This window comes from Physcomitrium patens, chromosome 15 (assembly GCF_059467195.1).
Source record: "Physcomitrium patens ecotype Gransden chromosome 15, ASM5946719v1, whole genome shotgun sequence".
Lineage (NCBI taxonomy): Eukaryota > Viridiplantae > Streptophyta > Bryopsida > Funariales > Funariaceae > Physcomitrium > Physcomitrium patens.
The window spans coordinates 3558577-3573489 of NC_143424.1; the positions used below are offsets into that span (position 1 = coordinate 3558577).

The window sequence follows — 14913 nt, forward strand, 5'->3', positions numbered from 1 at the left end:
AAAAGTGGGAGGTGTGTTTGCTATTATCAAGAAAACAAGGATATTCTTGGTAATTCAGCAAATTTCAAGGATAGTTATGATATTTTTCACATCAAAGTGGTGTTATCACATCAAATTGCTATCAAATCAAACTGTATGATTCTATGTAAGTTAATAATTTGAACATCTCTTGTACACTTTTAACCTCCTTTCAAACCTTTGGACACAGTTCGACAGACTTTAATCCATTTAACCTCAACAGCAGAAGTTCTTAACACCGCATGAACATTGCACCGTGTAAATTGTTACGGTGATGAGATAGCAATAACAATTTACTGCTTCCATGTCCATTTATGAAGTGAATCACGGATGCAATGGAAGGTAAAATATTGCTCCGAACAAAAGTTTCGAACCAGCCTATGGCTCAGTTCAGGCTTGTCATGTGTCTACCTCTGAATCTGCTATCCAAGTGTCCATGTAATCCATATGACCACACAAATAGTGCGATAGACTACATGAAGTTATGGATGACATGTAAATGTAGAACCCGATTAATAACCAAAAAGTAAACTTTGTTCAAGCTAAATAACCATGAAAAATTTGACAAAAAGCTGATATGGTGCCCTGCATGAGCCATTTTCTCACTTGGCATACAACTTTACCTCATGCTTCTCATCAAGATCTACAAATAGACTGCTCTACCTAGAGCAGAACGATGTGACCAAACAGGAAGCCAGCTTGAAGCTTATTAAAAGTTAGTTTTAAACCTTACAGTTCTCAATGTTGGGAAGTAGCTGTTCTCTGAGCAAAACTCTGTTGAACCAAAACAACATGAACTGGTTAGTTTCCAGATTTGTGAGTTGTCAATGCAAATTTTGAAGCAACAATGTAGCTCTACAAGTTCTTCCTTTTAATAATTTGAGAAAGCTTTAACTCCTTGGGGGTGGAGAAAGAACCTGCTGCGCACGTTGAGCGCATTCCTTATAGATTCTTACTGCCTCGGTACACCCTAAAGGACTCTGCACCCAGAGGATGAGTATGAAAAACTGCTTTCACGGACCAAGAGTAACTTGTTGAATATTAAAGACCAAACCAGAAAAGCAAATTTAATCCTGTGCTTGCTACAGAAAATATTATTAGATGATGAAGGACTTATTAACAAGTCTCGTTCATTGCCCAGTTAGAAATAAACCTAGAAATGTAAAAGCGAATAATGTCCTGTTCGAACCTTTGCAGATTCCCGATAGCACTGTAAACATCTATCCTTCTCGGCCTGGCAAGGTATTGTATACGATGGAGCCCTGAATTCCGTTTCATCATCGGTAAAGAGTCAGATGAGAAGGATACTTGCAATTGGCATTCCACATACTCATTACAAATACACGTCATCTATCCATCATAAATGTACTCATCATAAAACATTATTAGCCAAAGTGTGCATCGAGAATTTGTCATATTTCAATCTACATGGAAACCTCTAAAACACACAATATTGCATCTAGAATAAGAATTTCCAAGAACAATCATCACGCACCGGAATTGCTTGTCTTGCAGTTCTCGAGCAAGTTGTTTTACTTTCTCCAACTCCTCCTTTTCTCGCTTCTGTAGCTTCTCACCCAGGTTTTCCTGTAATGAGCAAGACCTTCAGTATTTAAGAAATTCAAAAGATCAACTGAAGGATGTAACTTGGTCGTTGATAACGAGATAAAGATTACTTACAGATTCTTCGACAACCTTGTAGATAGGGCCAAGGTCGTGGATTTGTTTCTGTGTTTGTTGGTGACCTTGTTCTTTGCTTATTCCAGGCAGAGCCGATAGAAATCCAGGATAAAAGGGCAGTGGGAGATCCTGCTTTGAAACCAACGGAGCCTCTGATGGCTTTACGCTTGGTTTCGGTGCAGGAGCTTTCTTAGCTGGCCTTTTTGGAACAATATTCTCCTTCGCAAGCTTTTGCATAAGATCATTCGTTACCTAGAAAACAAGAAAAATCCATAAGCCTCAAGGCTTAAATATGAACAGACCGCCTTTCGGTTCAGGTTGACAACCTCTAGGGCGTCAAAAGTACAACGACCTAAGAACTCAAGTCATCCTTTGCTTACGGAATTCAGATAACATGAAAGCCCTCTAATCAAGTCCTTTTCCAAATTCTACAAGCTAAGACAAGTAATACTCATAACTGCACTATGATAGAGAATCAATTAACCTGCAAAGAGAAGGCATCATTTGCTGGGGCCATCTCTTCGTGTGAGCTTGCTGATTGAGATCCTGCTCGCGTTGTTAAACCCACAAATATGGTCAGCTGTCAACAAACAAGCTACACGTACTTGAAAAGCAATTCACTCGCAAACTATTTTCAGAATACCCTGCACCGCTCGGTGAGAAAGGAGACCATACTTTAGAACTCAAGTATGCTAACAAAGTAATGCTTGCTGTACCTCGGGATTCCACTTTTGGAGTAAAAATTGAAAAATCATGGGACAGAAAGCTGGACAGTAGAGCTCTGGTATCAAGCAGTCAGAAAGAACCGGACCGTGCAATCTATCTCGACAATACCCAGACCTAGCTCATAGACGTCTACTAACGCAACCGACCCAGACGTCCGGCATGAGTATATGAGGAATCACTATACACCAACACTCCTCCTGCAGTAGAAAGCTTATATAATTTGAATGCTAAAACTATGAGACTTCGAATAAAAATTCCAAAAACAGACCGAATTCTCAGTTGCTCATGTACAAGCACTAAGCGGAACGGCAATTTCGTGATCGACAGGCTCAATAGCGATCATGTCGATGCTCTAAGATACAGTAATATTAGAATGACATGAAATCTCCAAACTGGAACTCTATAAATTCAAGAGCAGCTCAATGGTGCCAAGTATCTTAATGTAAAGTACACCGGGTGCAGGCCACAGTCACTCAGATCACAACACTGTTAAAAAAAATTATAAAAATTAAAACCAAACAAACAAACAAACAAACAAAATACAGCAATCGAGCTCCGCATCCGATACATTGAAGTCTATCAAAGGCGCACCTCTCCCCAGATTCTTCAAAGCTCAAAGCTCCAGCCCGACACGACCCGCGCTCCACCTTCACAGTTACAAATTTGAACTCTGCGAGTTTTAACAACAAATTTCGGGAAGAATATTGAAAAATTCAAGAGAAATGGAGTAAAATTGCGACGGAGAATCGACGGCAAAGCTTTGCCAGGAGCGAGCTGGTGATCGGCGAAGCAAGCGTCCTCTCCGGAGGAAGGACGACGCTGTGGAGTTCGGATTCGAGACGACGACGAGTTCCACTTAGAGTCGTCGGCCCTAAGATGACTAGTATACATTCCACTTGGAATTAGCAGTGATGACGTGGGTTAATCGACGAATGTCGTTCGGGGGTGTCGATTCTGAGAATGGATGACACGCTCCAGACGTTCATCCGTGAGCTGGACGAAGTTCCTTTTCTGGTTTGTTACAAAGAGAGTGCCCCATTCCTATTTCTTCTCGACTCTCAACATTTAATCACTTATTCTTTAATTAGATGATAATCATGTATGAAATTAGAAACGAACCTAGAATTATCATAGTTCGCATATGGGGGAAGTCAAAGAATAAAATCTTAATAAAATTGATCCATAGGTTTTAGTTTAACTTTATATCATCATATTGTGTATGTGATGACATGCCTATATATATATATATATATATATATAATTTTATACAATATAAATTAAATTTTATATTCTAATATTAAACAATGATTTATGAAATAATTACACTAACACATTTATGACATTTAATTTTTTAATATACCTTAGAAATAAGTGGTGTAAGAAATGATTAAGTCTTACTACTTTACAAATTTTTATTCAAAAATTTAGTATCCAAAACATGTTGTTAGTTCAATTAGACCATAAAAACAAGCCCAAGTTTCCAAATCAACTGATATCTGTGGATGTGAATAAAACCGCTAAAACAAGACAACTCAAAATCAAAGTTTGAAGAAAGATTATAAACAAATTGAGAACTAAATTTTATCACGTGATATCATACTATCAATATTTTTTGATACTTTATTGCTAAGTACTTTTAGTAAATATTATATTACTTAATATTAAATATCATCTTGAATTATTTTGAATTATTCATTGATCTAAAATTAAAAAACACAAATATTAGTTTGCTTATGAATCTGTACATATTTTGTAGATAAAGCTCTTGCTTAGTTAATAATGAAAGTATATGAAATTTATTTGATTCGATTAGTATATTATTTTTTCATCTTTAAAGGAAATCTCTTCTATTTATGATATCTTTTCAGTTTTTTAAAGTTACTTGCAACAAAGGAACTCTTTATCAAAAAATATAAATATTTTCTCGGTATTATATGTATATGTATATATATATATATATACACTGAAAGAAATCTTCTTATTATCATTTTAATTTTAATAATAAATTTACTATAATTAAAATTATTTTTTATTTACAAAATATTAAAGTTCTTCTCAAGTTAGCTTAGTTTTTTACTTAAATTCAATGTTGAATCAAAACAAATACTGTAACATTTGATTTTCCTCTGAAAAAACTCACAATCAATATGTAATTTGGACCTAAACCTCTAATTGATGGAAATAGAGTTTTATTGTTAAGTACTAAACATCTTAATTATTTCTTTATGCAAGATCTTAAAATATAAATATATTTTGTAACATTGTTGTGCTACATTGTGTGTGTGTGTGTGTGTGCGCTTTTCTTTTTTCTTTTTTCTCTCTCACTTATTTCTTTTAAAGTATGTTACTCATCTTTAATGTTCACTGTATCTTATGATGTAAAGAAATTAGATAAACCTTTCAATACTTCATGTGTAGTTTTAAATGACTGTGCATGTGATACTACATTATTTTTAAGACAATTGTTTTTAATGATTCAAAATATAAAGTCTTTGTTATTCTTATTACTTACACTTGATTTCAGTAACAAGAAAATTTAGAATTTTGTGACTAAGCTGAAATTAGTGAAAAAAGTAAGGATTTAATATTATTTACTAAGATCTACAATTTAATTTCATTTTTTTTTAACTTCCTATAAATTTGTGTATACATAAAGTATAAGAAAAATAAAAATTAATTTTTTTAAAATTAAATTAAATTAAATTGAACATGATCGATATCTACCTTCTAAACATTTTTAATATCTTGTAATTATAGAGGTAGAAATTCAACTTTCTGCTTCTTAGTAAAACTTCTTAACATCTACATAAGTACCCTATACACAAGATTCAATATGCAATTTGACATCTTTACTAGCTTTTTTAATGCCATAACTAAAACAAAAAATTCTTGATGAAGCAACTAATAATGCTTTTAAAAACTGAGATGAAATTTTTGAATGAACTTCTTGAAAAAATATTTTTATAACCTTATACAAACTATGATACATTCTTTGGAGATTAAATAAAAAATTAAGAATAATCAAATATAAAATAAAATATATGAATCGTTTCTAAAAAAACAGATTCAAAATAAGCTTAGATTTCATGTGAAAATTATAGATGGAAATGATAAAAAAAAATATGCATTTTATCGATAAGGAATAATAATTTACAAAGCTATATATACTACAGTCACAACTCTTGACAGTATAGTCCCAACTTTCATTATTATTTTTATTATTAATTCTACTACTACTACTCTGATTTATGCTTTACTACTGTATCTTGCAAGTGTAAGACCTGGTTTTTCATTCATCTCGCTGTGCACCTGCTCATGATAATATTGCAGACATTGGCACTTGCCGAAACTCATTTACAAGGACAATAATTCGCTTAGTGTTATGGAATATTCACACAAACACTTCAACACGAATGCATCACTGTATTTTTCGTGAGGTGAAAAAATTGTCTCTACTGCAATCCTGTCCTGGTTTATTTGATTTATGATCCATATGTAGACTTTTACTGTGTTTGAAGTTGAATTGGAGGATTCTCATTCACAGTTTATAGAGTTTTAAAGAGTTTTTTCCCAACTTTTGTGTTGCGAATGTATATCATTTCCTTCATTTTTAGCATCCGTTGCACAGTCAACTGTGACTGCAAATTTTCATGTGTATTTATTATATAATCTGGACTTGCGTTGTATTGCATTTTAGCACCATGGTGACATGACGACGTGGGCATCCTACCATGTGCGTCAATGAACTCATTATTTCCTTCCTTGCATCATTTGCAATGTCTAGCATCAGAACACTGATCTTCTCATGCAAGATAACTTTATCATGGTCTACTGCGGCATAGTTGCATCATAGTCTTACCGTGTAATGAAACCAGAGCCGATCAGGGCACGATTAGGTCGAGGTTTACGAGCGCCCGAGCGAACAATGCCAGGAAGAACCTTACCCCTTTCACATGTGGTATCTCTTAGAACGTTACTCGGATGCGTTTGTAGATTCTATGCCATCTCCATGTGCTAAGTTGTAGAAATGGGCGGCGGCCTTGAATCTGCGGCCCCTATCCAACCATGTCTGCACAGGTCGAGGCTCTAGGGTAGACCACAACGGAAGGTCACAGTCTTTACCGTGACTATGAAGAGAGCACTTTCTACACCAACAGCATTCTTCGGGAAACACAATAAGATAGCTTCATTTTGTTTCAGCGCTTGTGGGTTTGGCTCACTCCCCTCCGGTACAGGTTGATCTGGTAACGCTCTCTACCAGAGAAACAAGTTGAGTCTCAAGTAAGCCGCTACAAGCGTTGCTCAGCCTACTTGGTATCAGGAAGGTGGCGAGACCAACCAAGCTGCAGGTTTGTAATTTACGGCATTGGACTGCTGGGGATCAGTCGTGAGAGCTGTCTGCGATGGGCTAGACGTCAACATTAAATCCAACAGCCACGTTCGCAGCAAACTCTTATTGCCCCTGATTGCTAGCTGTAGATGCACCCATGTTAATCCGGATCACTGAAAACAAGCCCAAATAATAATGATCTGCTAATACTGCAGAACTGCATCGACAATCTGAGCACGAGGATTGTCAATTATAGAGATGTTAGACACAGTACCGGTGTGCATACACTGATTAGTTCTCCAGATTTTCTGAAAGACAGGATGCTTTAAACTTTATGGAGGAGTCACAATGTCAGTAGTGATTACTGCGGCATTCGGTAGTCTGTAGCTTCCGCAAGCAATTCGTTCTTCTTGACGAAATGCTGGAGCTGTTACTTAAGTTTTACACTCTGTTACCCCAGTTCTCTTCGGATCCTCATCTGGCAGATGAGTCTTTCGGCTTTTCAATGGCGGATCTCGCATGTTAACGGGTTTGTGTCTTGAGTGATGAAATCCAGCGCGGGCAGAGCACAAATTCTAAGACGACCTACGGACAGGGCGTAGTGATCAACGAAGGAGTCTCTGACAAGGTCACGGTCTGAGCTGCACGCAGACAAGCTCGAGCAGCAGGATGGTGAGCATGGCAATCTCATCTCAGAACCTCGCCGCATGATCAAACCAGTGACATCGACACACTTGAGAACCATGAAACATTCGCGTCCGTGGCTTGATGCCATGCTTAGAAGACAAATCGTGGCCAACAAGGTGCAGATTTTTGCGCATTCACCTTGAGCTCGTGAATCGCTTCTACATCTGTCCTTCATTCTGCTGCGAATAGTCGAGTCTTGTCATCTAAGGTGTAGAATACATGTTTATCAGAAGCTGCAGCTCTTCACGGACTTGAAATGCGCAGTTGAGAATCACTGAACTGGCCTCGGGGAGTGGTGACCTGGACGAGGGCAACCTTCAGTGACTCTCCAATCTAATTGCGACTCTGCCGATAAGACCCAAGGCTTTCTATGATAAGCATAAACCTGAACCGCAGGTCTGCAAAATCTCAAGCCCAGTCAGCGTCACACAGGAATCTGGTGACTGCTTCTTGACAGCGGATCATTCAAGACGTAAGAAGCGTGCTTTACGTATTTGGCGAGACTTTCTCGCCGCAATTATTCTGAGAGGAAGGGGTCATTTCCCAGCTGACTCGTCAACTTGAGATTACTCCTCTTCACCAGGAATCTCATGTAGACCACAGCAAATGCAAACCATATGTTACTCCCCACCCGAACACCAGTTGTAGATAACTTGGAGATTATTCGGTTATCGGTACGCGACCAGCACAGATCGATCTCGACGTGGTTCTTGCTCCGATTCGAGAAGATGGGTTCAGGAACTGAAAGGATAATAATACTCTTACATATCATGGAGTCAGCAAAGCACATATTTTGCAAACTGCAGGCCCGCCGTTGATGCACAGAACGGATCAGAAAAACAAATGCAATCAAACAAACAAACATGAAGTCATCTCATTTTTTATTTTTTTTTGTCTGTGATTGATTCTAGAACAGGTGTTTCTGTGCTACACAATATGGGTTGTGTGCTTATCATGTATTATGGTTCCATTCTCAAAGCCACCTCACTGAATACCGAAACGTGGGGTTGACTTTGCCACGATAAGGTTTGACCACAGAGAACACGGGTTGACCTTCGAAGACCGCATTTCTCAAGATTCCACATGTGCTCCCATTGGCTGTGATCCTTAAGTTGGGATATTGGGGCCCTGATCAAGGAATGCCACGTCCTCCTGCACCATTTCAATGCAGGATCTCAAATTAGGGTTTCCAGAAAAGAGTGGGTTGTGTTTTTTTGTCGAGGAAGGAGTGTTTGATTTGGTTGCAATAGTTAATTTTTGAGAAAGTTCGTGGAAAGGGTAAATCGCTTTGAGGACCTATCAACGAGTGCCGGTATCATCCACCCCAAATAGAGTGTAATTCATCGTGAGTTCGTGGATGCAAAGGTTTGCGAAGCAAGCAACAGGGGAATCCATTTCTTTAGAGGTTTTGTTGTTTTCCTAGAGTTTTTTCCGTTTTATTTGCTTCTTATGCTGCTTTTCATTTGCAGTACACGAACCAGCTTTGAAAAGCATGGGTGTCAATTGGAGCTTGGTGGGAATGGAGGGCGAGTGGGAATGTCATTTGCGAAGAGGATAAGCACTGGCTGAGTTGGAGGCACCATCCATTTTCATTCAAACACATTCATCTGGCACAATTTTGATTCATCAGAACGAGCCCACTTGGTGTCCCCATGCCTACCAATCTCAAGCTGGCCAATAATTAGGCCTTATCAGATTCTACAACTGCTGCATTCATTCATCTGTAGTGCATGCTTGCTGTCCATTTGAGTGATGAAGCATCAGATGAGATATTTTCTTAGGTTCAGCTAATGAATATTCATGTCTTAATGACGAAATTTAGAAGTAGGACCCACATGGAATCCTCAAATTTGCTGCTTCATTTTCGAATTCTCCACTGGGTCATGGACATGGAATGCTGGGCCAGAGAGAGATTGACATATAGATCTCGAACTAGAATTGTGGCACTCCATGTTTCACACTGCTGAGGTTCTCCCAAGGATTCTGCGGATTCTTCAACTGGATGCTTGGAGTCTAAATCTTGTGACAAAACAAAAGATTCAGTAGTGGGTGTTGAAGGAGGATGGACAAGAGAAATAATGTACAAGTATGCTAGAATCACTCCCAGCCTTCCACTTGGAGAATATAACTTGTTGCAAGGAAATGAGAGAGAAATATGTTATTTGTTTATTTTTAATATTTTTTAAAAGAAGAGGAAGATGCTGCCAACAAATGGGAAATGTTCTTTTATCCTCTTGAAAGTTTGCAAATCAAAGGACACGTTGCTCATGTGCCAACAGTTTAGAAGAATTAACATTTAAGTAATTTAGGAGAAAAAACGTCATCGGCAAGCGTCAGAGAGGAACAATGGCTTGGGAAATTTTTCTTGACAGAATATTTGTCCCCCAATTTCCTTTCTCGAAAATTGAGCCTCCATTTTGACGCTCCGTAGTTTCCTAAAAGTAAGGGTCCAAAAGCGACCAATAAAGTGGAGATTGATTGACCCACCCTAAACCAGATGAATCTTCCACACGTGCTTTTTGCCCTCTAGATCCTCTTCTTCTGATATCCCGTCAGCTACATTCTTTTTCTTTTTCCTTTCTGCAGTGTTAATATGTGTGTTTTGTCTTTCTCCCCGTCCAGCGAAAGGTTGAAATTTGAATCGTAAACAGCACCTAATTCAGCACATCTTACCATTCTCAGTCTGTAGACATGAAATGCCGCAAGCAGACAAAGCTTGGGACTGATACTGGATATGCAAGAAGTGATCCACATGACCCGACTGAGCAAGTGTGGCAAGAAATCGTCTCCACAACTTAATGCCCTGGCAAACAACACAACGACTGGGTGCAAACAAGGAACACAACCAATGCTTTCTGATAACGTTGGCCATGAACGACGCGGACGACACTCACCACCTCTGCAACGCCGACGTTGTCAATCCGCCGGAATCCGACTCATCGATCTCCCCCATCGAGATTCCGGTGTCGAATCCACTTCACCTCTGCACCTCAAGGCTAGGTAGTTTGTTGGACCTATGCTTGGGAGGGCTGCGGAACCCAGTCTCAAACTTCGGGCACACCGAGAGGGGGGGGGGGGGGATTCATGGCGGCCTCCAGTACATGTGCTGTCTCAACACCCAGTGGGCAAGGAGGCACTTTTGACAGAGTGCAGTGTTTGTGACAATCTGGCAGGCCACTGCTGGACAGCAGCTGCTTGGTCAGTCTTCTGATACTCTTTCTCTCTCTCTCTCTCTCTGTGTCATGAAACTGGTGTTGACGCGGTGTTTCCTTCAAGCAAGTGACCTATGTCGTAGCCTCTTCACCCCCTCCGACACGTACAAATTTAGACTGTAATGCCAACTCAGTCCCATCTGTGCAGCTTTGCACCTCAACTCCTCCGGTGCTTCTACAGGCCCAAGTCAATGTGTCTGCTCTCTGTAGAAAAGTGGGGCTTCTGCCTCTCACAAATTAGAGCTTCTTCACTGGGCTGGGCCGCTTTCGGTCGCTGTGTCTTGGCATTGTGAAGCTCATAACAAGTTTGTTGTAACACCATTCGACTAGACATTCCATCCTGTCTATGTCATTCTTTCTTGCTCTTGTTGTCACAAATAGTGATTGTTTAATTGCAAGGGGAATATTAAATAGACCCAAGTTTTTATTGAATCGACCCACTCATTCTAACAATCATGAAAGAAATGATCTCTGGATTTATTACTCCACTATTGGATTTGCAATCAATTAAAACCAACCACATTCATCACGACTACCATATTTTCATAAAGGGTGGGTATATTTAATAAAAGCATGGATCTATTTAACATTCCCCAATTACAATTACATCAATTAATTGTGAGTTTAAGAATAATTTTGCAAAAACATGTATCATGCTTGCTCCTAAACCTTTTTAATTCACTTGTTCCTCACCTTTGCTTGTGTTTAAGAAAAAATATTTAGTTGCTTCAATTTTTGTGAGCAACTGAGTGATGGGCAACCAATTGTTAGAAGTCCCTACAATAAAAGTAAGAAAGTTGGACACAATTAAAAAGTAGTAGGGTTTATAAAATATAAATAAAAAATTATTTGTGATCAATTTGACAAGATTGATGGATTGGTTTTAATTCAAAGGTTCCATTGTGAAGAGTTATTTGGAGTTTTGTTCATCTGTTACTGAGTGCCAAATGGGTACCTATTCTACTACCTTTGTTGTAGTTGGTTATGCAACAATAAAAAAAAGTAATGTAGTATCACATAGTAGAACCTTTGTTTTTGTATATATATAACATTGAAAAATAATTACTTTACACATTCAAAGGGTGAAGTTTTCATGTTAAATTAAAATAATTAACAATTGATAAATTGTTAACAGTTTATAGTTCACTAAACTATAGATAAAAATATTAATTTTATCAATAAATTAATATTTATATTAAAACCAGCAAATAATTAGTTAAACAACAGCCATAATATTAATAATAAGGATAACAAAAAAGAAATATAAATTAAACAATTATTGAATTAAAACCTTCAGACTTACTCTTCTATTACAATATACATTTTGTATTGTATTTATAAATTTGATAAATAGTTGCTACAATAATTACATTAAAGATACTAAATGAAAAACATATATATATATATATATATATATATATATATAAAGATGATATTAAAATTATATTTATGTAATGTTATATAGAATAAAGCATTAACGGTTTTATAAATGATTTAGTTCATGATATTATAATATAGTTTATTGATATAAATTAAAGTTTATAAAATAACTTCATAAACTCACTTAACAAATTTACTAGTTTTTTAAATTTATAATAGACAAGACTGTTATTATTCTATAATTAAAATTTGTTTTTAATACATATACATGTCTTGATGTATTCTACTACAATATATAATATATTATTATATATAAGTATCTAGGGAATATTTTGTATATATTTATATATATATATATATATTTTGTATATATATATATTTATGGCATGAAATTTATATGTATTAATTTTATCTAAAGAAATATATATAAAAAATAGTGCTATTGTGGATGGCACTTTAGCATTTTTTAAATCTAAAAATACTAAAAAAACATATTTTTATTATTAATTAGAATATCGAAAAATAAAAATAAATTGCAATATTTATAACATTTTATAATAAAAATTAACACCGTATTCAGCATGTTCAGGGGGGAAAAAAATTACAGTTTTTTATAGGAGAAAAAATAACTATTAAAATGATTTGTGTAGTTTCAAAAAAAATTTGTAAATTAATTCTAAAAGTAAATTGCTAATAAAATTAATCTGAAGTTAAAATAATCAAATCAAGTTTAAGAGGTTGATATAATTTTTAATAAGTAATGCTCTTAATTTTATAATAGTATCAATTAGGATAGAGAGATAATTTTGATATTTAAAACTAAGTTCTTAAAACTAAAAGTAGAAACCAACACCTAATAGTGGAATGATTTAATATATTAAAAAAAATTAAGTTAACAATTGTTGGATATGTAGATGTATCCCAATTACTTGACAACACTTTATTTATATTCTTTGCTTAGCTAAAAGTATTTGCTAGAATATGTATTGCTCTTAGATTGTAAACTAACATTCTTTAATTAATATTTTTGCATAATTTATAAAATTTATATCTAACAAAGTTATAGATTAAGCATAATACATTTATAAGTGAGATGTTGCATTTTATGTATTTGATATGTAGTATAAAATTTCAAGTAAACTAGTGCATTAAAGAGACATCATTTAATGCTTTTAAATAATCAATGTATTTTTTTTTCAATAACCTTGAATAGTGTTTTGAGAAAATGAAGCCATCATCTATATCTTGATATAGTTATTTAATTCAACTTAGATATTTTACAAAATAATAAATATCTATTTTATTTTAAAGAAAATATTAGCATACTGTTTGTTAACTTTATATTAAATATAATACAAAACTTTAGTTACATAAGAGCAAAAATATTCTAAATCTTATATATATTTATATTTATATATAATTTAGATTTATCAAAATATTAATAAAGAAGATATACTTGTTAGTTGTTATGATGTTTATTATGGCTTTTTTACCTCATTTTGACACATCTTATCAATATTATGGCTCTTTGTTTTTATTTCAATTTTACTTGTATATTTTTAATTTTTATTATTCACAATTGTTCCTTATTTGGTATTATTCTTAAGATATCAATAGCAATACTTTAAAATTATTCTTTGATTTGATTGCCTTAGAATAAATGATGTATGCAAATGCAATCATTTTTTTAAATAAGTTTAATTAGCTTGACAAGAACATAATTGATATAGTAGATTTGGTTATTAGTCACAAATATTGTACAAATTGGCAGTCTTCCAAATCCCAAAATATTCACCATAGAACAATTTCGTGAATATAATATTGTAAGTTCCCTCTTTATAATCAAATTATGCACACTTTTCTGCATGAATATTCTAATAATAAGGTATTAAAAGATGTGATGAAGACCATCCATATATTGTTTGGAATGAATTAACACAACAAGAAAACATCTGGTATGTTTATTCTACTTTGTATGTTTAAATGTGATCATACTTTGTTGAATCAAAGTGGTATAGTCAAAAGTTGGTTTCTACAACATTATATTTTTACTTTTGACCTCTTTCGACAACTTTTCTCAATTAATGCACAACAATATTTACTATATATTTTTTACTCATACAATTATATATATATATATATATATATATATACACACACACACACACATACTTGCATGCATTTGTAGCTTGTTTGTGGCACATAATAGATTCTACAACATAGAACTTACTACAACAATCTCATACATGACTATGATCTAAAGTTTTAACTCTTCTTTTCCATTCCCTTTTTTTCCCCATTGTTTTCTTTTATCTTTCCCATCTTTTCCTTTACTCCACTTATTATTTTTTGTTGGGTCCCAGGCAATGGTTCCCACGAGGCAGAGTTCATTCCCTTTGCATATACCAGGATTCAATTTAAGCTGTCACCCCCCCCCAAATCTGGGGACTTCCAAGATAACCGTCCATCCTTTTTTTTTTTTTTTTTTTCTTTTTCTATTTTATTATTCCCCTAACTAACTATGGAGGGAAATAAAAGAGAGGAAGGGATAGGAAGAATAAACCCCTAAAAGCACCACTACCATTACTTACTTCCTTGCATCTCCCCCCTCCCCCTTCACTAATTTCTTCACTCCAATTAGTTGCTCCAAAGGTTTAACTTTCACACAACACAAAGAAATTAGAAATAATAATTAAAAAGAAAAGGGGGAAAAGAATAAGGGGAAGAAGGAACAAGGGTGTGGCACTTCTCGCCACCTACTTGGCACACCAACAACAACACCACCACCACCACCACTTGGACCACAACCCACTATTTAGGGTTTAGCGTGTTTGCACACCATATCCACGGCATTCTATCCATGGATGAATGATATATATA

At 35.4% G+C, this 14913-nt stretch overlaps 1 protein-coding gene and 1 long non-coding RNA gene across 2 annotated transcripts; both read right to left on the reverse strand.

The window, feature by feature from the left end:
• Positions 1-263: 263 nt before the first annotated feature.
• Positions 264-3271, reverse strand: LOC112292141 (uncharacterized). Its single transcript, XM_024540300.3, has 7 exons — positions 3016-3271; positions 2183-2244; positions 1699-1950; positions 1514-1605; positions 1208-1280; positions 936-998; positions 264-792 (listed from the first exon to the last, which is right to left on the reverse strand). Exons 2-7 carry the CDS (start codon positions 2213-2215, stop codon positions 757-759), a joined length of 549 nt encoding a protein of 182 aa, XP_024396068.1. The 5' UTR covers positions 2216-2244; positions 3016-3271; the 3' UTR covers positions 264-756.
• A 6326-nt stretch (positions 3272-9597) lies between these two features.
• On the reverse strand, positions 9598-10483 carry LOC149987710 (uncharacterized). Its single transcript, XR_016506487.1, has 2 exons — positions 10336-10483; positions 9598-10095 (listed from the first exon to the last, which is right to left on the reverse strand). It is a non-coding gene; the product is annotated as an uncharacterized LOC149987710 (long non-coding RNA).
• Positions 10484-14913: the final 4430 nt, after the last annotated feature.

Coding starts and splice junctions, on each gene's coding strand:
- LOC112292141 (XM_024540300.3), bottom strand. CDS start 2,215: ATGGCCCCAGCAAATGATGCCTTCTCTTTGCAG. Junction 1,951..2,182: donor ATGATGCCTTCTCTTTGCAG/GTTAATTGATTC, acceptor CTTGTTTTCTAG/GTAACGAATGATCTTATGCA. Junction 793..935: donor GCGCTCAACGTGCGCAGCAG/GTTCTTTCTCCA, acceptor TTGGTTCAACAG/AGTTTTGCTCAGAGAACAGC.